Genomic DNA, 26,711 nt, shown 5'->3' on the forward strand with positions numbered 1-26,711 from the left:
ATAAATACTTTTCCCAAGTATGTTTAGAGTACAGAACTGTCATAGAAAGTTATCAAGGCTAAGAACTTAAAAAAAGAAGTTCTGAAAAGGGAAACAGATGTTTAAGGTATTAAAAATATGAGTATTTACTATAACCAGCACTAAAAAAGAAAGAGTCTATAAAGGACACACAAAGCATTAAACTTTAAGGTTCAAGACAATTAGAGATAAAAATGATAGCTAACCACATCATTCTTAGACTTTCCTCTGAACAGTTGGTAGTATGCGCTTAACTAACCTCCGGTCTAACCCAAAATTTAGAATCCTGTGGTCCAAAACATGGACTACATGGATTAATATGCAGTTTTACAGATATGTCCTATGCTCTCCTATTAATAAAAACAGCCAAGCTAGACATAAAAGAAAAAGGAAACAGATACACTTTTTTTTTTTTTTTTTTTTTAAAGATACTAAACACAAATCTTAAGCATTTCAACAAGCAGCCTGGCCTCAGACTGCAAAGACTTAAGTCCTCAGTTTTGAAAGCTATTCCAAATCCCACAGCTCAACTGTGGTATACCAACCTTAAATGTTATTGTAAAAAATCCGCTGACCCAAGTCTAAACATGTAAATTTTCAGGAAGGAACAAGTTTTTTGTGGTAATTAAAAGGTAGATGATACACATCGGATACAGGTTCAGGGTACAAGAGTCATAGCAAACCCAGAAAACTAAATAGGAAACCAAAACAGCTCAAATGAGTCACTGTACCACAATCTATTTCCTTACTACAATTATTTTAAAAGTTTCTTATAGGGACTATCAGTTACTGCAGAAAGTTACTAAAGAAAAAATTATCTGTACAAGAACTGCATAGTTAAACTAAGTTTATGGCTACACAAACAAGTTACAAGATTCCCTGCATGTTTGTACCTACTTCATGGCAACCGTCCATGTGCATGCTCATCGCATGGGAAACGTGAGGTTGCTCGCCCCTCAGTGACGGTAGGACATTTACCATAAAACAAGAGTGGACATATGGACAGTTATCATGGAGTGGCTAATGCAACAAGCATGCATCCTACCATACTGTAAGACACCACATGTGGCCGCACCCTATCAAACTGAAAAAGCTAAAAGTTAGATGAAACCACAGTTCTCTTACTAAACATTAAGTTACAACTTCGCAAGTTACTGTTGGCAAGAGTTGAATCAAACCTACAAGCCTATAGTTCAGGGGTGGAACAGATCCAGCCCTGATGCTGCCCCTGGGTCTGATCCGACCTACAAGGCACACAGCACATGCCCATATTGAGACCCATCTGCAAGCCGGATCCAGCCCAAGGACCCATTATCTTTCCCTGCCCCCAGCATACCTGATGTGGCAGCTGGGAGGGAGGGGAAAGGTATCCACAGGCAAGAGGAGTTTGTTTCAACAAACAAGCAGTTCAAACAAACTGCTATAGTTTGTTTCACTTTCAGTAAGTGAAAGATATGCATTGATTCTGCTTTAAGTAAAAAAGTTACAGAAGAATTATAGGGGAGCTTCATAATTTCAACTAACCATAAAAAAAATCTTTGTAGGTCAGCAGCACAAGTGCTTCAGCTTACCACATTTCTGCAATTATCTTTCTCTAGTAGTTTTATTAAGCATTTGAATTTTAAATGTGTAAGCATTTTGGCCATACAACCTGTATAAACAGTTTTACAGATGTTTTGCGGGATATGATATAAAGATCATTAGCATACAGAAATTCAGGAAGAGGATAAAAACATTTTTATACTAACACGATTTAACTGAAAATCTCTTCTCCCAGCCAAAAATGAGAAGCCTCAAAACCACTGGCCTACAGTTAAGGTTGTACAACCACACTTTCTGCACATAACCATCTTCTGCCTGATGGTCCACTAGCAACCATGAAGTAACCATATCAAAGCAGAGTAAAGTTCACTACAGTGCAGATTCTCTACCAATTTATATCGGGCCAGTAAAGAGAAGGTATTTCCATTGTTGGAGATACTAATGCTGCCTCTTGTCAGGCATCTTTAGAGTAGAAGGTCTTTAAGGCAAGGTCAGCTTTCTGTTTTACTGGTATAACACCAAACCCAATTACATCTTGGTTCATGAAAAGAGCTCACAGGCACGAAGTAAAAAATAAATAAATAAATAAATAAAAAAGTCCCTCCTCCCCCTCCCTGTACAAGCCACTAACTACTAGTTACTCTGCTGACTGAAATGGAAGGCTTGAAGACAAAGAGGTGCCTCTTCTTCTCATAAACAGTTTAAGCACATCTATGGGAGCTAGACAATAGTGAAGAGTGACAGGACAGTTACTAGTTTGATCTGGTTACTGTTGCCATACTTCATGGTTCCTAGTGGACCCTCAGACAGGAGATGGTTAAATAAAAAGCATAACATATCGCTTAAATCATGTTGAGCCACCGGCATTTTGCAAAACTGAAGTCCAGAGTCTGACAAGTTGTATCAGTCTCAGAGACAAATCTTCTTAGAGTACTAGGGGGAGAGGCTGCTGCAGAGGACAGGGAGGGCATGGTGGCTGCTCCCCTGGCAGTCTTTAAGGATGAACTGGGAATTAGGGAGGCAACAGATTAAAGGACTAGAAAGTCAGCACTGGAACACACAACAAATAAAAGTGGCATTTATTAGACAGCAGAGCTGTAACAACTACAGAGAAATATTTTAGCGTAGAGATGGCTGAAAGCGTAGGGGGTTAGGGTTAGGGTTAGTCTCCAGTAAAGACTTCAAAGGAAGGGAAACAGTTTGGTTCAAAAATTCCTTTCCCCCCTCAAAAATTAAAAAGTGAAGTTTGTTGGGGGAAAAAAAAAAAAGCTTTAATGTTGCTCTCCTCCCCTTATTTATAGCAAAAAAAAAAAAACAGAAAACAAAATAGAAAAAGTGAAACAGGGAGTGGGAACCTTTTCCTTACTACAAAATAAGACTTTTAATGTTCACATATTCCATTAGTGTCAGAGCGACACAGTAGCCCCGCTGGTCCAGAAGTGATGCCAGAGGCAAGCACTTCTTCAGGCAGTATCTTTTATCGAACCTCCTACGTCCCTAGGTTCAAGGCAGACAAGACTTCCAAGAAATTCGTCCCCAGGCCTCCAAACATACTTTAGGTCTTTTTCAGCTCTCTGAAAAAAACATCTCCCTAAGAAACCCCTTGCCTCTCACATGTTGCACCAAACCATGAAAAAAATATTCAGTCAATTTTATTTTAGTTGTTTTGGTTTTATTTAAGTAACGCCCCCCTCCCCCGTTTTTTTTTAGGGAACACCACCGCTTTACTTTGGGGGCTTGTTATTGTGCCCCAAGATACCGGGCTAACGGCGGCGGCGGCGCTGGCGCAGCTGTTCAGCTACGAGAAGCTAGGAGCGCTGCAGACAAAGGCGGCTCTCGCCCGGGAAGCGCCCTCGCTCGCAGCCCCCGGAAGCCCCCGCGCGTGGGGCGCCGCGGCCCCTGCCCGAGGGGCTGGAGTCACCGCAGCCGGCTCCCGGCAAGGAGACCCGCCCGCTCCGCGGGCCCCACGCCGCAGCCAGGCCTGCCTGAGACGCGGGTTTCGGCGGCGGCCGCTGCTCCTCCGGCCCCGCAGGAGCCCGGCCGCTTCCCTCAGCCTCCGGGCTCAGCCGCGCGGGCCGAGGCGGCGCCGCTCCCGCCCCTGCGACACGCGCGCGGAGCTGGGCCCCGCGGAGGCCTCGGCCCCCGCTCCCCGCCAGGCCGCGGCCGCCCGTTGCCACCAACACGGTTGCTAAGGGCCCGGCCCCGCGCCGCCGCCCACCGGCGGCATCGGGCCGCCCCGCGCGAACCCACCTCAGCGGCGGCTCTGCTCCGCGACGTAAGAGCAGCGGGAGCGATGTCGGGGCAACTCTATCGCCCTAAACAAACAGGAAACACGTCACCACGACCTCACTTCCGCGGCGTCAGCTGTTTCCGGAAGCTTCTCGAATTTCCTCCGCATGCCCCTCCCTCGGCCCCCGGGCGGAGCGCGGCGGCGCCCCCTGGCGGCGGGCGGAGGCAACGAGCTCGGGCGGGACCCTGGGCCTCGTCCCCGCCGCGCCGTGCACGCTCCTGGAGTCACGGGATTATGTGAAGAGCGCAATGTGAACTAAAACAGCTCCATCTAATCGTCTACCTTGGAGCCACGAAACCTGGAGTTTCCAAAGCCAGAAGGCGTAGGACCGCAATCGCCCTTATTATTTAAAATCTCATCATTTTTAACCCTGTTGATTTCCACTCTCCGCACCCCTCCCCCAGCGCTTAGCTTTTGTTCTACCTCTTCTAAATCATGTCATTCAAGGGGGGGGTCTAAGGGCTTTGAATGAATCTGATATCTTTTATTAGACCAACTTACATTTTAAGTTCACACACACACACACACACACATTAATGAGTGGATTGAACCTCTTTGCAACTAGTCATTATAACTGTTATCCTTCAGCTGAGATCATTATGTTATGGGATGTCATTGAGCTCCTTTACATAAGCTCACAGGTGATGCCTCCAAATCAAAAACACGTCATTTGCCAAAATAAAGGCTTTGCTCTACAAAGTAGTCTTCTGGGTCTTGGTGGGCACACGTGTATAAGAAAGGCAGAACAATTTAAGTGAAGAGAAACGTACAGCAACGGAGAAGAAAGACAGGGAAGACAACCTGGAAAAGCCACAGGCAGTGTAATCCTGCGCCCAAAAGCTTGCAAAGAACTTTTTTCCAACTGCTCTGTTGGTCTAATACAGTGGTCACCAACCCATTGATCCCGGATCCTCTTTTGGTCAATCCTGGGCTGGGAGAGAGCTGAGTGCGAGCACGTGCACGCACCCGCCCTCGCCCTCGCCCCTGCAGTCCCAGCAGGTCAATCTGTGGGGAAGGGAAGGGAAGGGAAGGGAAGGGAAGGGAAGAGGCAGGGGCCAGCTCGAGGCCCTGTGGTGAGGCCCAGTCAGGAGCAGGAAAACATAAGTAGTGCCCCAGCCCAGCCGGGTGGTGGCAGGATTGTAGCCTGGGGGGCTCCTCCAGGGGCATGGGGTAGGGACTCCCCCCATCTCTGCGGGGGCAGCAGCAGCAGAGGCTGCTGCCGCTACACCTCGAGTCCCACTGTAGCTGTCCACGTGCCGGCGCGACTCAGCTCAGCAGCAGGGACTCGTGTGGGGGCGGGCCTGGCCCAGCCAGGGTTGGGAAGATCTGGTCATCCAGGGGCACCACATTCATCTGGCCACGGGAGGGGGAAGGGGGCATAGATCCTAGGGTGCCATTTGCTTGAAAAAAGTGATCTTCACCATAAAAAGGTTGGAGACCACTGGTCAGATATAAAAGATATCACTCTCGGGCATGGCGGCCACTCACGATACCTGCAAGTGTCTTGGCATTGCTGAGACCTCCACCCAGACAGAGCCCGTGACCCCAGACTGCAGGGTGTGGCTGCTGGCAACCGTACAAGGGGGCATCCCGACTTGTGGGGTATGCTCCCTGGTGGGGGCCCTGGAGGGCCGAATGTGGGAGCTTGAGGGGGAGGTACGTCAGCTATTCACCATCAGGGCCCACGAAGATTACATCGACAGCTACTGCCAGGCCCTACTCCAGGAAAAAGAAGAAGTAGAGAAGAATAAGGTGGAGGAGAAGGTGGCCACAGAGAAGGCTGGCCACAAAGACCTTCCCAGAGCTACCTGGGAGACAGTAGCAGAAGGGCTGGCAAGCCCTCCTGGCTCAGTGGGGACGTTGCAGTCCTCTTGAAAAAGAAAAAAGAGGCGTACACACAGTGGAAGCTAGGGACAGTCCTCAAGGAGGACTATACAACAGTGGTCCGCATTTGTAGGGAAATGATTAGGAAAGCTAAGCCAGCCACTGAGTTTAAGTTAACCAAGGGAGTCGACGACAATAAGAAGTCCTTCTTTAGGTATGTAGGGAACAGAAAGAAAACAAGTGGAAGTGTGGGGCCCGTGCTTAACACCTCGGATCAGCTGGTAACGGACACTCAGGAAAAAGCTGAACTCCTGAATGCCCACTTTGCTTTAGTATTTCACCGGACCAAGGGGAAACACAAACAAGATAAAGATCACAAGGGGCATGGTGGGAATGATAGCCTTCCCACTGTGGATGCTGAGCTCATGCAAAACTAACTAGAAAAGACATTTATAAGTCAGCAGGACCAGATGGACTTCACCCGTGAGTGCTGATAGAGCTGGCTGAGGTCACTGTGGAACCCCTTCCAGAATTTGTGGCACGCAGGGGAGATCCCTGAGGATTGGAAGAGGTTCAACATTGTGCCCATCTTCAAAAAGGGAAAGAGGGAGGACCTGGGCAACTATAGGCCAATCAGCCTAACCTCCATCCCAGGGAAAATCCTGGAAAAATTCATTAAAGAATCTTTGTGCAATACGCTCATTAAGGGTAAGATTCTGAAGGATGGCCAGCATGGCTTCATCATAGGTAGGTCTTATCTTACCAATCTCATCCCTTTCTATGAGCAGGTCTCTCGCCACCTGGACATGGGAGAGAAGGTCGACATTATATAACTAGACTTTCAAAAGGCTTTTGATCTAGTATCCCACAACATCCTTGTGGAAAATTTGGAAGATTGTGGGTTTAACTGCTCAACACTTCAGTGGGTGGAAAACTGGCTGCATAGTAGGACCCAGAGAGTGCTCATGAATGGATCTGTGTCATCCTGGTGAGAAGTGGCCAGTGGTGTCCCTCAGGGGTCCATGCTTGGACTGGTGCTTTTCAAGATCTTTATCAATGATTTGGATGTGGGGGTGAAAAGTTAGCTGGCCAATTTTGCGGATGACACCAAGTTATGGAGGAGTTTGGCCATGCCAGGAGATAGGTTGCAGATACAAACGGACCTGGACAGACCTGGACTCTACCTGGCTGTAGAGTTGGGCAGACCAGAACCAGATGAAGTTCAACACTCAGAAATGTAGGGTGCTCCATCTGGGGGCAAACAATCCCCAACATACCTACAGGCTCAGTGGCGACAATTTAACTTGCACCACAGCTGAAACGGACTTAGGGGTAGTGATCAGCCATCACATGAACATGTGCTGAGGAGGACAAGGTGCATTTCTTGTAAACTATCAAGATTCCATCAAAAAATACCCGTCTTCATCATCACCCAACTCCATCACAAATTTCTCCTAACTGAAACATGTTACAGGCCCCCAACTGTTGGTGAGTCACTTGGGTCCAGAGGAAGACCAATAGATTATTCTGGCTATTGTGGTTGCTGGTCTCAAATTATTCTGTCTGAGCTATTCCTATGTTCAGAAAGTTTTACAGAGACAGGCTGGGATTCTTAAGAGTCCTGAAGGAGACGTGCTCGATTTCCAGGGCGCCTAACTTCCTTAAGCCTTTTAGAAAACCCCAGGCTCAGTATCCATTAATGTATTTATTTTAATTGCTTGAATATCATATTTTCTATTAATTTATTGGCTTCAGAGCTCTGCAGCATAAAATTTTCTGATTATCCAGCAAAATAGGAACACCATGGGCAGGAGAGGAAGTTTCATCTCAGCACTGTTCTAATGGAACTGTGCAGTCAAAACTGCAGCTCAGTCTCTGTCCATTTAGTTCTTCTGAGATTATGGCATCAAAATGGTTAATTTTTTTCTTAATTAGGACTTGCTTCATGAGGGGTAGGTAAGGATTTCTGTAGGTGATATCTTTTATTGAACCAACTAGATGGTTGGTATAGTCTTAGAAAAGTTTTCTAATGCATTTTCATTCAGATCTGGGGAAAAAGCAGTCACTCCTGCACAGCCTGTCACATTCCCAGCGTGCATGGCTCTCATGCAGTAAAACCTATGGGGAAAAAGAAGGGAAATGTGATTGTAAAATGAGTGGTTTTACAATTCATAGATTCATAGATGTTAGGGTTGGAAGGGACCTCAATAGATCGAGTCCGACCCCCTGCATAGGCAGGAAAGAGTGCTGGGTCTAGATGACCCCAGCCAGATGCTTATCTAACCTCCTCTTGAAGGCCCCCAGGGCAGGGGAGAGCACCACCTCCCTTGGGAGCCCGTTCCAGACCCTGGCCACTCGAACTGTGAAGAAGTTCTTCCTAATGTCTAGTCTAAATCTGCTCTCTGCTAGCTTGTGGCCATTATTTCTTGTAACCCCCGGGGGTGCCTTGGTGAATAAAAACTCACCAATTCCCTTCTGTGCCCCCGTGATGAACTTATAGGCAGCCACAAGGTCGCCTCTCAACCTTCTCTTGCGGAGGTTGAAAAGGTCCAGGTTCTCTAGTCTCTCCTCGTAGGGCTTGGTCTGCAGGCCCTTAACCATACGAGTGGCCCTTCTCTGGACCCTCTCCAGGTTATCCACATCCCTCTTGAAGTGCGGTGCCCAGAATTGCACGCAGTACTCCAACTGCGGTCTGACCAGCGCCCTATAGAGGGGAAGTATCACCTCCTTGGATTTATTCGTCATGCATCTGCTGATGCACGATAAAGTGCCATTGGCTTTTCTGATGGCTTCGTCACACTGCCGGCTCATGTTCATCTTGGAGTCCACTAGGACTCCAAGATCCCTTTCCACTTCCGTGCCACCCAGCAGGTCATTCCCTAGGCTGTAGGTGTGCTGGACATTTTTCCTCCCTCTGTACAATGTAATTGCAAGACCACAAAATTGACAGGGTTCCTAGTAACAGGTATAGTACCCACAAGCATTCTTCTTTAGATCGTAAGATCTTGGGAGAAAGAAAAAGTCTCTTTGCTTCTTGTTTATGCAGCATCTAGTACATTGAAGCCCTGACTCCTGAATTCTTGTACTTAATAAGTACAACTACAATATCAATGAATAACTGTAATACTTCACAATCACTTTTGGGAATAAATTAAATTATTGTAAATGTAAAGCTGCGCACCCCTTTAAACATAACAGATCAGGTTCTCAGCTCCTCTACACACTGCTCACCTGTAGCCTCAAGCTCCACCTGATGGTAGGTCCTCAGTCCTTCAACTTGCAATCCTCTGGTAGGTGGTTTGACCTTCCAGTCCTTCCATGTGTCAAACTTCCTTTGGCTTCAGTAGGAATTTTGCATGTGCATGCGATTTTAACAGGATCAAGTAATTAATAATTTTCATTACTTGTACAAAAGGCCAGTAGAACTTAATGGGAAATGACAACCTTGCTATAATGTTTAAACCTTCCTGTAGAATTTAATAGATCATTACATCCCTGATATACAATTCTATAGGAAGGTTCAAACACATATAAAACTGTATTGTATAAAAAGGCATTGTATTAAAATGTATATTAAATACTTTTAAATTATATGAGGTTTTAGGATAATTTCTGTGGAACCTACAGCTTAACTCGTGTTGCCTTTGTCTCTAGTATATTTGAGAGCGTCTCAGTAAGGGACTACATGCAGGTTGTAAACAGAGTCTTAGGCTTCTGTTAAGGAAGGTATCCTTCTCCAGGACAGTGCTCAGACACAGGCTTAACTTCTACTGAAATTAGTTAGACCTAAGTATATGCTTGAAGTTCTTTTCTAAATAGGGTCTTATCTGGGCATGGATAATAGTGACAGATTATCTTTTTAGAAGGAACCTGATATAGGAGCCACATCCTTCTTTGAAGACCAAAAAAGATGTGGGGTTATATGCTGTTAAATGCTGAATGTCAGGTCCTGGGAGATGAAATGTTTATTCTTGCAGAGAGCCTCAAAAGGAATGGAGTTGGAGAACTGAATTCATAGTGACCTTCTGTAGTAGCTAGCCCGTATCTGAGCCACACAGCACAGGATGAGAAAGGAGCAGAGGTCCTAGTCAACTGGGGCTCAACCTGCAGGACTTGACATTAGTGGGGGCCTTATCCCAGCCTGCTCACAATCATGAACTCAGAGAGAGAGTTTCTATGTGCAGCCTTTCCATTTCCTGCTGCCAGTTTCCTTGTGCCATAGACACATGGCCTTTCTTTTCCTCTTGCTCTTTCTTACAGCCACTGTGCCCCAGCGACAACTGAACGAGGTATGGAGTTCTTTGCTCTTTGCTACATTGTGGAAATTGTTTGAATATATACACTGAATTAACACAGGAGGATATACATACAGTTAAGTAACCGCTCATATCAGGTATAGGAGGAGCAAGGAAAATAACTTCATCCTGAAACCCATTAAACAGGCAGTAGTTATCCTGATGCCAGTTTTTCTTTTTTACCAGCTGGGGACCTGATCTTTAACCCTTCATTGTACTGTACACCTGACTTTGGAGGGCAGCCATTTTGGAAACTCTGCCAAGTTTTTTATTCCAAACCAGAGAGCAATATGAGGAAGGTGAATCAAAAATCCTATTATATGCTAATGCATTAGGAAAACAGGGCATGTGAGACTATACGTTTGCCTTTTTCAGGAACAATATTGCTATGGGGGCCTGAACTGCCACCTGGACAATCAAGGCGACCGGCTGTTATCAGGGCTTCATTGTTAGTGGGGATACAAAGAGGATCCCCTTTTCTTTTTTACTGCACCAGCAGTTGGCAACTTCACATTCACATTAGGGTTGTGCAATTAAGCCACCCTGAACATTTCTACATAAGGCAGAATATAAATATAATTATTAGTTATTATTATCAGCAATCTGCCAATATGCTATGACAACATTTTGATGCATCGTCTTATTTTGAATCAATGCCAGTGAAGAAATATCTATAACTTTTCCTTGCCTATACTTTGTGCCAGAGGGAAAGGTCTTCAAAAAGATACTGGACCCATGCTGGAATTTTTTAACTTTTCATAGTTTGGCACCGATCTCTAAGTTTAACAAGTCTCTGCAGTCTATTCTGCTGGAAGTGGCTATAAGCTGGGTGTTCTGAAGTCTGGGAAAAGATGACTTCCCCAAATGTGTTGTTAACTGGGAGAGCCTGAGACACTTGGGACAGTTCACTTCGGGGTTCAGTAGCTCTGGGAGGATAGAACAGGGTTGTTTTTAACCTATTATAATCCCTGGAAAATCCCCTTTGTATCAAGTAAGGAAGCCTTCCCTTGAAGGGGAGGAGCAGATAAAAGGGCCTGTAAGATTTCCATGTTACAATGGACTGAGCTTGCTGTGTTGGTTGGGGGCCTGAGGGCCAAACAGATATTCGGGGGATGGAAGTTGCCTCCATTTCCAAGATATGTACAAAACCTTCCTTCAACCACTTGGAGACTGAGTCCAGTCAATGGAGAACTAGATGATCAAGTCCGGCTCCTATTGCTGAAGCCAAAGACAACAGAGCCATCCATGATGTCACAGGAAGATAGCAGCTCACAGGTGACTGTAGAAGCCCTTCCTCCATGCAGGTTAGCTAGTTAAGCATCAGGTGAAAACATCCTTTCATCATAAGGCATAAACCCTTATTACTGTGGGATTAAACTTTTCTGGTTCAGGGCCTTCAGCTCTCACCTGGAACCAGAATAGGTGTTACCCTATGATGAAAATAGTGAGGAACCGTTCAATGAAAAAAGCTGTGCACATATTTCCCAGCTTTGTGTATTAATTTTTATGATTTATGTAGGTCAATTATAGCTAAAGCCCAACAAAATCAAAGAAATGGAGTAAGGGGCTACATTAGAGAAGTATTAATATAATACCTCTGACATGGTAATAACTATTGCTTTTCTTGCATGCTGTTCTCGCCTACTGCTTAATGCATCTAGTTTTTCTATTTACAGCAGTTATTTTTGGAATTAGCAGAGGATAGGAGAGTATGTATATCAGTTCTTACATCACTTAATTATAGTACAACTGGCAAAAGTAATTCTGGAAAGTACCATTTAATTAAATACAAGCATTAACTTTTTGTTGATAGCTTATCAGAAACAATTAGATCTGAAATATGGGCAATGGCCTGAACACTTAAGACTCCAAATGGACTCTTAGCAGAAATATGTAAAGTGCAAAATTACCAACTCTTATTTGACAGTCTCCTGAGCCTCTCCACAATTTTTCTTCAAAGCTATCTTTGTTCAGACAGATCAGCAGCTCCTCTTGCATCCGGGTGCTTATGCATCTATCCAAGTTCCCTTTGTGATTAGGAGTCTAGATGGAACGAACAGATGCTTATAGAAGCAGCTGAAGTAACTAACAGCAGCCAGCAACATCCTGTGTTGCACCAAGTCAGCATGGAGCACTGGCAGGGGCTCATCTGATCATGCCTGGCCTACAGACCACAGCTGGGAAATCACTGCTGTGGACTCTCTACAGATGCTGCTAGGGACTACCATCTTATGGCAACTGCTCCTTATTCGAGCTATGGACAGCTTCATCAGCAATTATGCTGAAAATTCCATTTTCATTAATTTGATCTATGATTTGCTTTCTTATCCATAGGCCCAGGCCAGATATTAGTTAATTCTATATAGCTTTTGATTGATAGGTAGTATTACATGGAGCATTTGCAAAATGTCCTACAGGAGTTTGCCTTCTGCATCAATCCTGATTCTGAGCCAGGCTTGGAAATAACTGCAAGTTTCCTGTAATATGAGGTTTGTCAAGTCAATGTGGCCTCCTTTCATTTGGTCTCAGTGCCTACGGTGCCTAACTTTAGTGATGATGTACAGCTACATCAGCTAAGGGTCTGGCCCAATAGTTTTATTACATATTCAATGTTTACTCCATTTTCCAGGATGTTTTTTTGCTTCGGTGGAACTGATGTTTAACTATCCCGTCAGGTCAGAGCAAGAACTGCTGGATGGAGCCAAGCCAAACAGACTGGAGTTCCACTCTTGCTCAGGTACCACTTACTAGCAGAGAAACACAGGCATGCTGCCTCTTCAAATGAAAAGTGCAGGCAAAGGTGAAGATGGGGAACCATAAGGAAGTCTAGTCCTGTGAGCCTGAGAGCACAACCAGGAAGCTAGCAAGCCACTTTTGCTACTGAGGTATTGCCTGTCATTTGGCTGGTAGAGTAGCTGGGAATTTAGAGGTCAGACAAGCGGGGCCATGGCTTGCCACCAAAATCCAGGGCATGGATCTCCACTTGTCAGCAGCCAACAGCCAGAGGCAAGTGATAGCAGTTAATCCCTACCATTGTTCACCCTTGCTGCTGCTGAGTCCAGATCCAGCCTGTGACGAGAGCGAGTTTGACATTCCTGGCTCAATTATATGCCTAGCTGCCTGCTGAAGACCATGCTAATGCATCCTCCTTACCCACCTGTGCACGATAACTCTCTTCACCTTGCACCCTTGGGAGCAGGTAAGTAGGAGACTTGATGCTAACTCATGATGCTGAAAACTAAGACTAGAATCTTGATTCCTCATGAGCTAAAGCGAAGCTTCCACCTACACTACAGCTTTATTTGCTTGTGGGGATACAGCCTATTAAATGATTATGGTCAGTGACATAGAGAACATGGAGGTAAATGGCTTTACCGGCAGTATGGCCAATATCTAAAACAAATTGCTGCCTATAGCCATTTCTTCTAGATCTAAGGAACCACTATGTGTTTGGATAAAAAAGCAAGATCATCTGCAATAGCCCTATGGGATGCCTCCCTACTTCCCCAACTATGCAGGGATCCAGGCTTATTCTAATTATAACAAGGAAATAATAAAATAATTTGAAGTCTTAAATGTTAAGTCACCTTTCATTCAGTTTTCCTAAAGTGCATTCACAAGTTTTAGTAACAGAATATACCTACAATATACAGGACTGTAGACAAGTATAATTTGACTCAAAATTGAAGTGCAACAAAGCACACTAGTCATTCTACAGACCACCACTGTAGTAAAAAAATAACCCAACCAGCAAGGAGCCGTTTTGGCAACTTGAACACATAAAGCCAAACTAGCCAAGCGTCTCTGCTTTTGGGTAGTTACTGAGGATGTTGATATACTTAATTATATAGGTACAACTGTATCTGTATATACACTTAATGTGTATCTAACAACTTTGCTGGATTGAACTGCAGATCTAGAAATGGTGCAGCATCGATTCTTGAAGGAAGTCTGTAGAATCATAAAGAGTTTCAGCCAGGAAATTCTTCTCCTCCAAATATTAACATTAGAAGAAAGCATTTTTCAAAGAGGAAAAATCTATTCTTTTTCAAATATCCAAGGGGGCATACACCTTTGGGTAATTAACATTAGCATTTCTTCCACATTTTCTATATGCTGCAGTTCAATTAAAAAAAAAAAAACAAGCATATGCATTGTACATCCACTCTCTCTTCATCTTCTAGATTTCTGAACCAGTGCCAGAAGTTCAATGTATTAAATACACAGGCTTTCAGGCCCTAGCCCTTGAACCATGTGAATTATTTTTAAAAATCCACTCTAGAAACCTACAAAATTCTTTTCCAGTCATTCAGCCAGATTTATACAGGAAAGCAATAGAAAAATGCTACCAGGAGGACCTGAACAGGCTGGAGAGTTGGGCAGACCAGAACCAGGTGAAGTTTAACACTTCCAAGTGTAAGGTGCTCCATCTGGGGGCAAACAACCCTCAACATACACACAGGCTCAGTGGCGACAGCTTGACTTGCACCATTTCTGAAAGGGACCTAGGGGTAGTGACTGACCATCACGTGAATATGAGCCATCAGTGTGAGGCGGTGGTCACAGCAGGGCAAACAACATGCTGGCATGCATCAACCAATGTATCTCGTGTAAAATTAAGTAAGTATTACTCCTGCTGTACTCAGCACTGGTGAGACTGCAGTTGGAGTACTGCATCCAGTTCTGCACTTCAATAAGGATGTGGAAAAACTTGAGAGGGTCCAGAAAAGAGCCACCTGTATAATCAGGGACTTGCAAGGCAAACCATACAAAGAAAGGCTAAGAGACCTGGGCCTCTTTAGCCTAAAGAAAAGGCTGAGAGGGGGACTTGATAGTTGCTTACCGCTACATCAGGGGACTAGGTTCACTAGGGCACCCCTGGGGAAGACCAGGACCAATGGATACAAACTCCTGGAAGGCCACTTCAGGCTTAATACCAGGAAAAACTCCTTCACAGCCAGGGTATCCAGACTGCGGAATAAACTCCCTCCAGAGGTGGTGCAGTCACCTACCCTGGAGGTTTTCAAGAGGACACTGGACAGTCACCTTGCTAGGGTCACCTAACCCCAGTTGTCTTCCTGCCTAGAGTGGGGGAGGCTGGACCCGATGATCTGCAAGGTCCCTTCCAGCCCCTAACGATCCAATTATATATGAAATAGCAGCTTTCAATGCAGTATCAGCACAATTCACAATTGCAAGGAATGAAACAGGCACAGGTAAAGGCAGGGCCATCCCGGGCATGGGAGGGCAAATCAGGACGACTGCTCTGAGCCCCGCACTTTGAGGGGCCCTGCAAAGCTGGGTGGAGCGGCCGCGGCAACTCTACTCTGCCACCACTGGCTTCGTGTCCAGCCGCTTTCCCCCCTCTCCCCCCACTACAGATGGTGGCAGCAGCTTCTTGGGGTCTGTGGCACATGGGATTGGAGCGGGAGTGGGGGCATTGCCCTGCATGGGCTGATTTGCCTTGGGCCCCACACCCTGCTCAGGTCAGCTTTAGGTAAAGGTAAGAAGGATTTTGAAAATTCCTGTCTAAGCTATATGAGACTCTTTATTTTATACACCCCTGAAGGTGCAAGTTTTAAAAGACTAAAAGGGTTTCCTTGTGCCCAAATCCAAATAGCCTGAAGATGTGCTTTTGTTATAGTGAAGTTAAGAAAAAAGGATTTTGATCCAAATCCTAAGCAGTAGCTTACCTTGTGTGTATTCCTGAACATGCACACACAATTTTATGGTATTTCTATACCAATGAGTAGTATTTATTTGTATTGCAGAAATATCTAGAAGCCTAAAACAAGGATTAGGGGGCTGCTATGTCTGGAGTTGTACATAGTGCTTTTGTAACCATTTCCATATATTGTTTACAAAGGAACTGAGATTGAAAACAATGTGTAATCTATGTAGAGAGCTAAATAATGATGTTAATAATGTTTGATTAGATCTTACACAACTGCCTAACAAAAGGTCCCATTCAGATTGGCTGAAAAGATGCAAGCCAGTCTCCTACCACTTTTAATGAAAATGAGCCATTGTTTCCCGTTTCACAGGCACAGCAGATTTATTGTCTCAGTAGATTTCCATGTGGGTTAGAATCAACAACTCCTAAAGTACGTGCAGCTATTCCAGAGGAAGCACCAGTGTCATGCACTGCACCAGGATGGCATGAAGTGAGACAGAGGTTTGTTCCCAGCAAGTGGGAAGGGAGCACTGATTTATTCTGGAGAGACTGGAAACAGCTTTTGAACTGTGGTAAAAATAATAAAGCATCTTAAATGTGTTTTGCTGCAATAGAGCAAGAAATCCTGAAACTGCTTTACATGGGATTATGAGGCATCTGATTTGAATATTTTCACCTGCTCCTCCCTTAAATGCACTGAGTTGTCTTGTACTTTCCTCAAAAAGACTGTTTTATATGCAGTTGTGTAGGTGTGCAAGATGCTTTTCAAACCAAATAAATACCTGATGACCCAAGAAGTTTCCAGTCTAGATTAGAGATGGTTTATGACATTATTCTGCTCATTGTTACTCTTATGGATCACATTTAGGATTCAGTTCCCCATTTCTGCCCCAGTGATCAATAAGATAGTCCAGGAAGTGACGGCAGAATCAGAGAGGCATCAAAAAGCCCTGAAAGCCTGGGCTGAAAGTCAAGTTACTGCTGATTCTATCACGAGAGTAGATCCTGTAAATACAGGAATATTTACCTCTACATATGTATGTCCATTAGTTTCACATGCACCTACATAATAAACACTCACTTGTGTCATGTTAGCCAAGTACGTAAGAGTTTGCAAGATCAGGGCCCACGTCCCACATGCACTATAATTTTAGTTGAATTCTAAAATGCCTTTCAAGATAGACTCTTAAAGTTTCTGATAACTACATTTTTGCTGAGAGGTGATGGCCTCTGCATGTTAACCCCCCCCCGGCGAAAACACAACACAGAATCTACGAGTGTAATATTAGGATTCAGTGGACTAAAGGGATACTTAGATAAGGAAACACAAAGAAGGTACCCACATCTATCTACTAAAATAGAACATCTTGAAGCTTCCACAGGGGAAGAACTTCTTGTGCTTGTGTTCTGAAAGGGTAATGTTCTTCAGCGAGTGCTGGCACGTCTCATGCTTCCATTCATAGAAAGAAGAAATCTCTTGTTCTTCCCAATGGCGTAGGGGACATCATCTGGAAAGGGGCTATTACTGACAAGCCTGCTTTTAAGAGTAATGCTGGAAAAAAGCTAAACCAGACAAGGACAGTTTGTGTGGATGGTGTGGTTGGGAGGTTAAGACGTTGAAAACTAAGGTTACAAGCTTCATGATAGGCACAGGCAAGTTGGTCCCAGGCTCTGAGATCAGGAAGAAGAAAGAGCCTAGCTACATTGGTCATTCACATAGCTCAGAGGCTCCCAAACACTGGGCTGCAAAGGGTTGGCTGCTGGGTCGTGACATGAACCCCCCGCTTGGACTCCTGTCTGTCCGCCCTGGCAAGTGGTTTCCGCCATTAAAGGTGGGTGGCAGGGCAGCCCTAGGAGGGAGGCAGCCAGCTCAGTGAGCTCTGTCCAGCTCCCGCCGGTCCACAGTATAAAAAGGTTGGGAACCACTGGCCTAGCTATATTGTTCCATCATGAAGTCCTATCTTAGTCCCATGTAATTTCAGCTCAAAAAAATTTACTTAGGTCAAACTTCCTGCAAAAGGATCGTTTCTACAAAGTTTCAAGAAAACTCCAACAGTTTTATTCGCAAAAGCAGAAATCAATAAAAATATAGATATTCCAATCAGTTCACACACCATGACATTTTTTTCTCAATTCCACTGACGTGGAACTGCCATTAAAATAACAAAATGAGCGTTTATATCAGAAGCTATTATTCAAATAGCAGTATGTATACATTAACATTTGTTTCAAAGGATTTGCATATAATTATAAATAAGCACAGAACATTTGTTTCATTTCCAACCAAACATTCCAAGGCAAACAGGAGGTGGGTGGCATTGTACATTTTTCCATTTTTGTCTCTGCTCTGGTATTTTCACAGTATAGGAAAAGTTTACTGCTGCCCACCAGCATTTCATAAATAGTTTTTGGTTTAAATAGGCTAAGATTCAGCATTAGCTCATTGCACTTCCTAAAATGTTCACTGTGAATTCCAGAGCCCTTTATGGCTGAGATTAGGAAGCTGATGTTAGTTTTGCTTCAGCTGATGCCAAAAATTGTTCCAACTGCTGCCAACACCATCAGGAAACATATTTTATTTGAATTATAGTGCACTCCTAATAGAACTGACATGAGACTGTCTGCTGTCAAATTAGACTTCTGTCACGGTGAGTCTAACTCATGAAACCAGGACCAAATACTGCATACCTTACTCTAATCTCTCATTGAAATCAATTGGGTTATTGCAACTGTTCTGTAACGGAAATCAAATTCCAGCTGTTACAGCAAGTGGTAGCATGGATTCATTCCAAATGGGAATAGTCTTGTTTCTGAAAGAGTGGCTATCTGTAAAAATCTTGATCTACCTGAAATTGGTGGTGAAATTCTCATTAAGATGAAAGGAGCAAGAGACAAAATTTACTTCCATTTCAGTGAGTTTTAACTGTGAAGGACATTTGTCCAGCATTACTAAACTGGAGCAAAGAAATGGTTTGAGACAAGTTGCTACCTGTCTTAAAGGGCTCCTTTTGTAATTATTTAATCTCAGCTCAACTAATTAACTTATTAACTAGAAAAAAATCTCAGAAATTCTGTCTATGCTCAAAGTGTTATAATTTGAGGATGGCTATACTGCATTTCTTTTACAGGAAGTGGCTGAATCCATGAGGAAAAACTCAGCTTATACATAACTACACAACTGCTTCCGGTTTTTTACCTCCATTATTATGGTACTTTAAACCGACTGCAAAACTGGCCTGAGAACCTGAATAAGCAGGGATGAAATCCTGGGCCCCCCATGCCCTTGGCAAATAACATAACTAAGAACCATTTAGAACTCCTACAGTCTTCAACGTGTCAGGATTTTACACTTTATGGGTAGAAAAATATAGGAAATACTGGGCACATCTCCATGCAACGCTAAATGAGCAGTAGACTAATTCTACCATGCATTTGCATGTCATGGCAAAAGGCGTTCTAATGCACTAATGTGCAGTAGAATTACTCTACTTACTGTGTATTAGCATCACTAAGGAGGCATGCGCTGGCACTATTGTGCAGTAGCGCCAGTTACTGTGTATTGAGCTAGTACCTCTTATTACAGGTATTAAACTTCATGCACAGTAACTACAGCACGTTAATACGTGTGAAGACATGCCCACAGTGACTGAGAATTAAATACTGAATTTATTAAAGAAACTGAATATTCCTTAGTGGACTAAAAGGTTCTGGTCACTTTTCTTGCATTGTAAGTAATTTCTGCATGTATTTGAATACACATAAGTATGAAGTATATTGTTCTCTAGCCTACCCTTGGCTCTCTTCCATTAGTATTCCCAACAGCTTCTAAGGGGTGTGCACTGGGTCTCCTTATCCAACAGAAGTACACATTACCAACCATTGTTACATGGCATGACTCCAACACAGTCTTGGAAATGTGAATATTTAATAGAAAAATGTAATTTGCATTTTACAACATACAAACATGACACTATCAATGTAGCAAATGAATTCAATTGAAAAATAATTTCAAAATAAAGCATTGGGTTATAAAATAAATAATGCTGTCTAAAAGAAATGTGCATGTTTTGCTTTTAAGAGGCAATCACACTATAACTGCTCTTGTTTCCATCTTCTGAATAAGGTCCATAATTTATATAGAAAAATATACAAGAAACCCAACTTTTTGATAAAGAATATGCTGAGTACGTAACATTTAACATAAATAAAAAGCCTAAAGCAAAACCAAAAAGAAAACCAATTATTTTATTTCTGTACATCAAGACTACAAATAGTATTTTAACACTTCATTTTTTACCCAAATTAAGAAATTATACATTTTATACTGATACTAGTAAACATTTTAAAATCACAGAATTTCCCCCATTTAAAAGGATATTGCTAGTTACTGCTTATTAAATATGAAATCCAGGAATAGCAAAATAATTTTAGCAATAGAGATGAGCAAGACTCTGATGGCAAATTGTTTTTTTTCTTTGAAGATCAGAAGGGATATACTTGTTTATGCTTCTTATGGCTTGAATTATCATTATTTTTAGCTGAATGCAAATTATATGTGAACACAAATCTTGACCCAGTAATGTGCCTATTATTAGAGAACTAAATCCCTCCATCTGAAACCAGTTTTTCCCCTGGCAATCAAATTATGATAAGCAGCATGTTCCCATCTACTTGCCTGAGCAAAACCGCTAAGACCAGATGGATGTGAAAGCTGCTTATTGACAAAAATAATGAATCAGACTATATTCTATGGAACATGGCATTTAGAATGGAAATAAATGATGAGCAGAAGGAATGTGAACACCGCAGGCTTCAGATATAAAAGATAAAGCCTGATACTTTGGTTCAAATAATTTTAATAGTTGTTACAAGTATATTTTTTCCAAAGTCATGACTACTGTATGTATTGGGTATGTCATAGGAGTCTGATACATAAAAAAAAAAAGTCTGTACAGGCACTAAGGAGAGAGAGAAACAGAACAGAGAAAGCATGGACAGTCACATCTGTTTATGACAGTGTCCAACTGATCATGACGTAGCAAAAGGTAGAACTTAAAAATACGCATGCGAAACCCATTTCTGGAAGATATTTCAGAGAGTCCAAATAAAAGCCTATAAATGTTTTATCTCAGTGCCTACCCTCTTAAGCGAAGGTAGTATTAAACAATTCTAATCCATCTTAATAGCAACAACTAATGTTTGTAAACAGTTCTACCACATGAGAAAAGATGTGGGGTCATCAGGAACAAGCAATCTCAACCTCTGAATTCTAGGACATTTGCACACATCTTTTTCCCTCTAAGACTTATTACAGGATGTTAGCTCTGTTTTATCCCAACGTGCTGCAGTGTACACAAGTTTATTGCCAGCTTGTGGATTTATTTATACTTGAACAGCACAAAGCCAAAGCTTCATCTTTGGTTAATTTCACGGAGATGTCACTGTTCTTTAAATGTGCTCTTTCTTGGCATAAACACACAAAACAGCCACACTGCACACAGCATTCATTATTTTGAATCATAAAGCAGTGTCAATGTAAGGTTAATTAATGACAGCTAACAAACAAACTGTGTGTTTAAAAATGAAACCCATTTGGGGGCAACTGGTAAGAAATGAATGCTGCAGAAACCTAGATGGAGTTGTCTTTTAATCTGCTTGGGTACGGGTGCTGCTTTTGAAGTAGGCACTGGTTAGGTCCTCTGCAGAGCATCTGATTACACCTCAGTTCGACTCAGCTTAGCTCAAATCCAGCAGCACATTCAATGGCATATAGAAGCTTGCTCCGCATAAGGTTTTCATCATAAAACTCTGGAAGCTTCAGCAAGTTCATGCAGGTACTGGCAGTGGGAAGCCTGTCTAGATCAGATCCTCCATTGTGAATGCAAAATGCAGGATATAATTCCTGGAAAATAGTAACAGAAAAGAAAAAAGATCTATGTACACACAAGTTAAAACAGGTTACTACTACCATCAGCCTAAAACTTTTAGGAAAAAAAGTAACTGCCATTAAAATCTGTATCAGTGGCATTTTGAAAAGACATGTTCTTCCTTGGTTACCTCAAAAGACCCTCTCCCTCCAACATTTGTATAGAAGAAAAACATTCATGGTCATTAAGCCACAGAAAGTAAGGCTGGTTCACCTACTCTTAAGGAAAAAAAGATACTCCAATTGTTCACAGAGCATGTTTTGCAAAATATCGTCTTGTATAGAAACGGTGAAGCATGAAATAGAAAAATACAGCAGCATGCAGGAAGTAGTACTTATTTACTTTCAATAACATATTGATTTGCAGTAATTGTAGATTAATATTAATTAGAGGCTCTCCTTACAAAAACTCCCACAGGTCTGCAGACCACTCATTTTCCTGTCATTACAGAATTAAGCAGAACTTGTTGTCGGGCATTGAAATTTCCAAGCACCCATATTGCACTACTGAGCACCGGTGATACAAGATAGCCCAGGGGGGGCTGTGCTCCTCTCTAAGATGTGCAGCATTGACCAGAGCCAGGTACCAGTGCCCCGAGTGCCTTTGTCTGCTGTTGCACCATGGGGAGATCATGGGGGGGGTCCACACACCCCTCCCACCCTCCCTCACACTCCACAAATGCCACACACCCACACCCTGTCCCCACAACCCCCCACATATATAAAACCACCAACATACCCTTTGCCCCACCACATCCCACCATACACACACACACACACACCCACCCACTATACACCCCCACCCACCAGATACACCCACACCCCACCCATCCACCCCCATATACCCTTACCCCCCCACACATACCCTACACCTTAAGAATATTATTATGCAATCATCCCTATATACAGTACAGAAACACTAATCATGACAAAAATATTTTTTGTAATAACATTAAAATATGTTATAGTAAGTATTTTTAGTATATGATTTGGTTTTTTTCTGGTTCCAAGATGGCAACCCTCTCTCCTCCCCCAAGGAGCATTTTCGGGGGGTAAAGGGAGGGACATCCAGTGGCAAAGGTCAGGGGTTAGGGGTGGGACTTCAGGACCCAAGATGGTAACCAGAGGGTGGGGCACCTGTCAAGGGGCAGGGCTACCCATGTGGCCCTCGAAAGCTTACCAAACCTTAAGTGGCCCTCCATCTGAAATAACTGCCTGTTCCTGCTGTATCATCATCATCATTTGTTGGAGGCAGGCCCTGGCACTGAAACCTGGGGCATGGAGCCCCACTGAAGATATCTGGCTGTGAGTCTATTGGATATAAACTTGTCAACTATTTGAGGTGCAAAATCTCTCTTTAAGGTTTTATGCATCTTTTTTAGTCTTCTGAAAATGATGTTTCCCTTCCCATGATAAGTTGGGAAGCAGAGAATATTTATTTGTTACACCTAAACCTCTGCTATCATTGGCAAGGAAACATTAATTTTATCAAATTAATAAATTCCTGAGCTAAAATAGATCATCTGGTTTCAAACACATGGGTGGGCAGTAGGGAAGGAATGGGAAAGCTACATGTCCCGAGACATGCCAACAAGAATTTAAACTAAATTATTGTTTAAATGGAGGCCATAAAATGTATTCCACAGCTGAAATGCTGCATTTTGTGTTCCTTTCAAAATGCTAATTGAATTTTCCCTACTTTAAGCTTTAAAAATGTAAAAAATGAAGTACTCTATTGAAATGTCATGCCAAGGGCACCATTTGTTGCATAATTAAACACTGTACAACAGGAATCTATAATAGCATGGAAGAGAGATGTATCATCAAATTTATTATGTGACCTGATTAGAATTTAACAATTTTCAACCACACTTTAATGATTTTTTTTTGGTCTGTAACAATCACATTTATTAAACTTGTTAAACTTTAATTAGCTTTAGTAAATGTTATTCTGAATCTGATCATCTGGCACTCAGGGTTTTCATAATTTTTAAAGAGTGTAGGAGAAGATGGTGCTATTTGTATGCTACCAACTTTGAGATATTTCTTCCTCTTAAATGAATATCAGCTAACTTTACTGAAGGTGAGGGTTCCACAATGCAGCCTGCACAAGGTTTTAGAATGAATACTAAAAGTTGTGTTCTTAATAGTAACAGTTAATATCTCTTTTTAAATGACCATAGAAAAATGAATTACTGAAAACATTTTGCATTAATTTCCACACTCGGAGTGCAAGCTTTTTTATATATAACAAACATTCACTTATTTGGCTGCTAATAATACTTAGCACTTCCAGTACATAACCACTTTTCATCTTCAAAGTACTATATACACATTAATCATAGGCTACTATGACCACCACTCACAACAGGACCCAATTACCTACTTCCTTTTCTGGTATCCATTTACAACTTGAGTTTCTCTGGGACTGCAGCAGCTCACACTAAGCTATTCCTGGTTGGCTGCTGAGTCCCATCAGGCCAAGGGCATGCTCAACTTGTTAGACCAGTGGTGCTTTCTTCCAGATGTGGGGCTACATCATTCCACCCAGGGGGCTTCCTACAGGTCCAGAAATATAGCAGTGGCAGCATGAATAGCCATGGCTTCCAGAGCTATAGCAATTTATGCTGTCACTGCTCCCCACTACCAAATTTCAAGACACATGAGCTGGATGACATGGCCCCATGTGCCAGATCATGCCAACATGTGGGGATGCTGCATGGCTGAATCCAGTGCATGGGGCCAGGCTGGAGCACTGTTTCACACCCATAGACTGATCCTGCATACTGACCCCACGCTGGATCAGACCCACCAATGGGATCTAGCCCATGGATCAGCCCCATGCCACTCGTGGCCTCTGGGGCCAGAAAGGTGAGCACCACTGTGTTAGAGAAGCTGTTACTCCAAGATTCATGTATCAGTCAAGAGCCAGAAATGCCTGATACTGACTGCTGCTCACAAAGTAGAAACAATGCCCGTTTTGCTCTTCTTCCCATTCCTATATGCTGTGTGACACATAACGCACTGTAGGATGGACTTGCAATATCTTCCCTCTTCAACACTTTGTTATCGTGCTTCACACTATGTAGCTATTTCACTTCCTATTCTCCTTTAGTACAACACGGCCATGCTACAGCTTACCGACTTTCACATTTGCCCATTCCACTTGCTTCTACAGTCTCTCCTTCAGGTCTACCTCAGATTTCAGATTTGCTTTCCACATCTTCTCTCAACATCTCAAAGACTGCTTTAATGTATGATTTGCATTTTTAGCTGAACAATCCTTTCCTCTCCTCCCACTCCCCACACTTTTAGAAAGACAAGCAGTAGTTGGGAGCATTTCTCTTCCTTTTCTTTCTTCCTTTCTTCTAGAAGACACATGCCAATTGATGGATCTTCCTTCTTTGGTACATGGCCAATTTTAATTGCATCCTGTTCTATGCATCTTGGTCTCATCCCTCGTGTTTCTAAGAGCTGTTCTTACGACCACCATCTGGAATGAATTTGTTACTAAGGTACCATGGATGTAGCTGGATATTCACTAAATAGTTATGTTTCAAATGACTGACAACATAATACTTAGCATTTCTGTAGTGCTTGAAAGCTACAAGCCCAGGCCGATTGCAGAAGTGGCTGGGAGGCTGCAAGCCCTGCTGCAAGCAGCCCGGGCTCCATGGCAGACAGCGGCTGCCCAGAGCCCAAGCTGGTTGCAGCCGGGAGGCTGTAAACAGCTGCACCAGGCTCCAGAGCCCTGGCAGGGCTCCGTGGCAATGGCTGCACATGCGAACCCTGGCCCCTCCCCTGCCATCCACCTGAGGCGCACGTGCAGCCATCACCACCACAGAGCTGGTATTTCAGAGACCAGCAAAACTGTTTTCAGCCTGCTGGCCACCTGCTACAGATGCCCCAAGCCCCTTCCCCACTGTCTGCCCAAAGGCATGTACGCATCTGCCCAGGTGGAACTAGAGCCCAGTGCAGCTGTTTGCAGCCTCCTGGATGCCTGCCACAACCCGTGTGGGCTCTGGGCAGTTGTAGCAGGTGGCTGGCAGGCTGCAAACAGCTGCACTGGGCTCCAGAGCCCCAGCAGCAACTACACACATGCCTTGGGCACAGGGCAACACAACCCCAGCCCACTCCCCACCATCTGCCCAAAGGCGCATGTACAACCGCCACCAGCAATGAGGAATGGGCTCCTCGTGGCTCCCTGGGATCTGCCCCTGACACACCAAGTTGAGGCGTAGGTCAGGGTTAGGGTGTTTTCGATACTCAGGCCAAAATTCTTTGCTGGTCCCTGGCCTATATCATCAGATGCCCAAACAAGCTTATGTCTCTCTGAACCAGTTAGTCTCTAGAGTGCCACACTGCACTCCCTTCAGACTAACATGGCCAACTACCTCTCTTCACCCTTCTAGAAGGACTTGAATGCAAAGCTCTTAGCCAACACTGCTCAACTGGTGGCTGAGAATAGGTTAATCGGCAGTCCCCATATTTCCACCTGGCCACCACCACTCTTATCGCTCCAGCTGCAGCAGCCAGGGTCTCCAGGCTCCCCCTCCTTCCTCCAGCTTCTGCTTTCTGCCCCACCCCAGTGGGTAGGGCAAGCCAGCACAGCCCAGAGTGTAGCAGGGAGCATATAAGTAGAGTGGTGAGGTGAGGGTCGGTATGCCTGTACAGCCTGGTGCATCTGAACATCTCTGAATTTCAAAACTGAAATTTGCATAAGCTTCTCTCTCTAGTATCTACAAATGTCAGATACTTGCTTCATATTATAATTGGGGTCTAATTAGCAATTTAAAAAGCTGCTTGTTAGCACAATATCTGGATGAAAAAGGCAGTAGCTATATATAATTTTATAAAAAGATGAACGATATGCAAAAGAAAATATAAGATGCAATTCAGGAAATACTGATACATCTTAAATCTTCTTCTGCCAGCTTTTAAAGCCATTAAAACTGAAATTAGTCTGTTCCCTGATACATACAGCAGCAGTGCCATCAGTTTGTTAACAACAGAGAAGAGATCAAACAAAAACAATGCTGCAAGCATTCTTCCGCAGAAAGAGCAAGCATTTAAAATGATGTGCCCTTCCTTCTTCTGCAGCCCCAGAATTTAGCTACAAGGATTTTCCAGTAACAGTAAATG

At 43.5% G+C, this 26,711-nt stretch overlaps 2 protein-coding genes across 2 annotated transcripts in view; both read right to left on the reverse strand.

Annotated features, from left to right (window-relative positions):
- The window catches only part of DNAJB6 (DnaJ heat shock protein family (Hsp40) member B6), an 80,493-nt gene extending 76,573 nt beyond the window's left edge, over positions 1 to 3,920 (reverse strand). The window contains exon 1 of the mRNA XM_006264383.3: positions 3,811 to 3,920. The gene's annotated coding sequence lies outside the window, so the exon portion shown is untranslated. The remainder of the gene's footprint in view (positions 1 to 3,810) is intronic.
- A 15,631-nt stretch (positions 3,921 to 19,551) lies between these two features.
- The window catches only part of UBE3C (ubiquitin protein ligase E3C), a 104,328-nt gene continuing 97,168 nt past the window's right edge, over positions 19,552 to 26,711 (reverse strand). The window contains exon 23 of the mRNA XM_006264384.4: positions 19,552 to 21,545. Within this exon, the coding sequence (XP_006264446.1) occupies positions 21,375 to 21,545 (171 nt within the window). The 3' untranslated portion in view covers positions 19,552 to 21,374. The remainder of the gene's footprint in view (positions 21,546 to 26,711) is intronic.

Source organism: Alligator mississippiensis, chromosome 5 (genome assembly GCF_030867095.1).
Source record: "Alligator mississippiensis isolate rAllMis1 chromosome 5, rAllMis1, whole genome shotgun sequence".
Classification (NCBI taxonomy): Eukaryota; Metazoa; Chordata; order Crocodylia; family Alligatoridae; genus Alligator; species Alligator mississippiensis.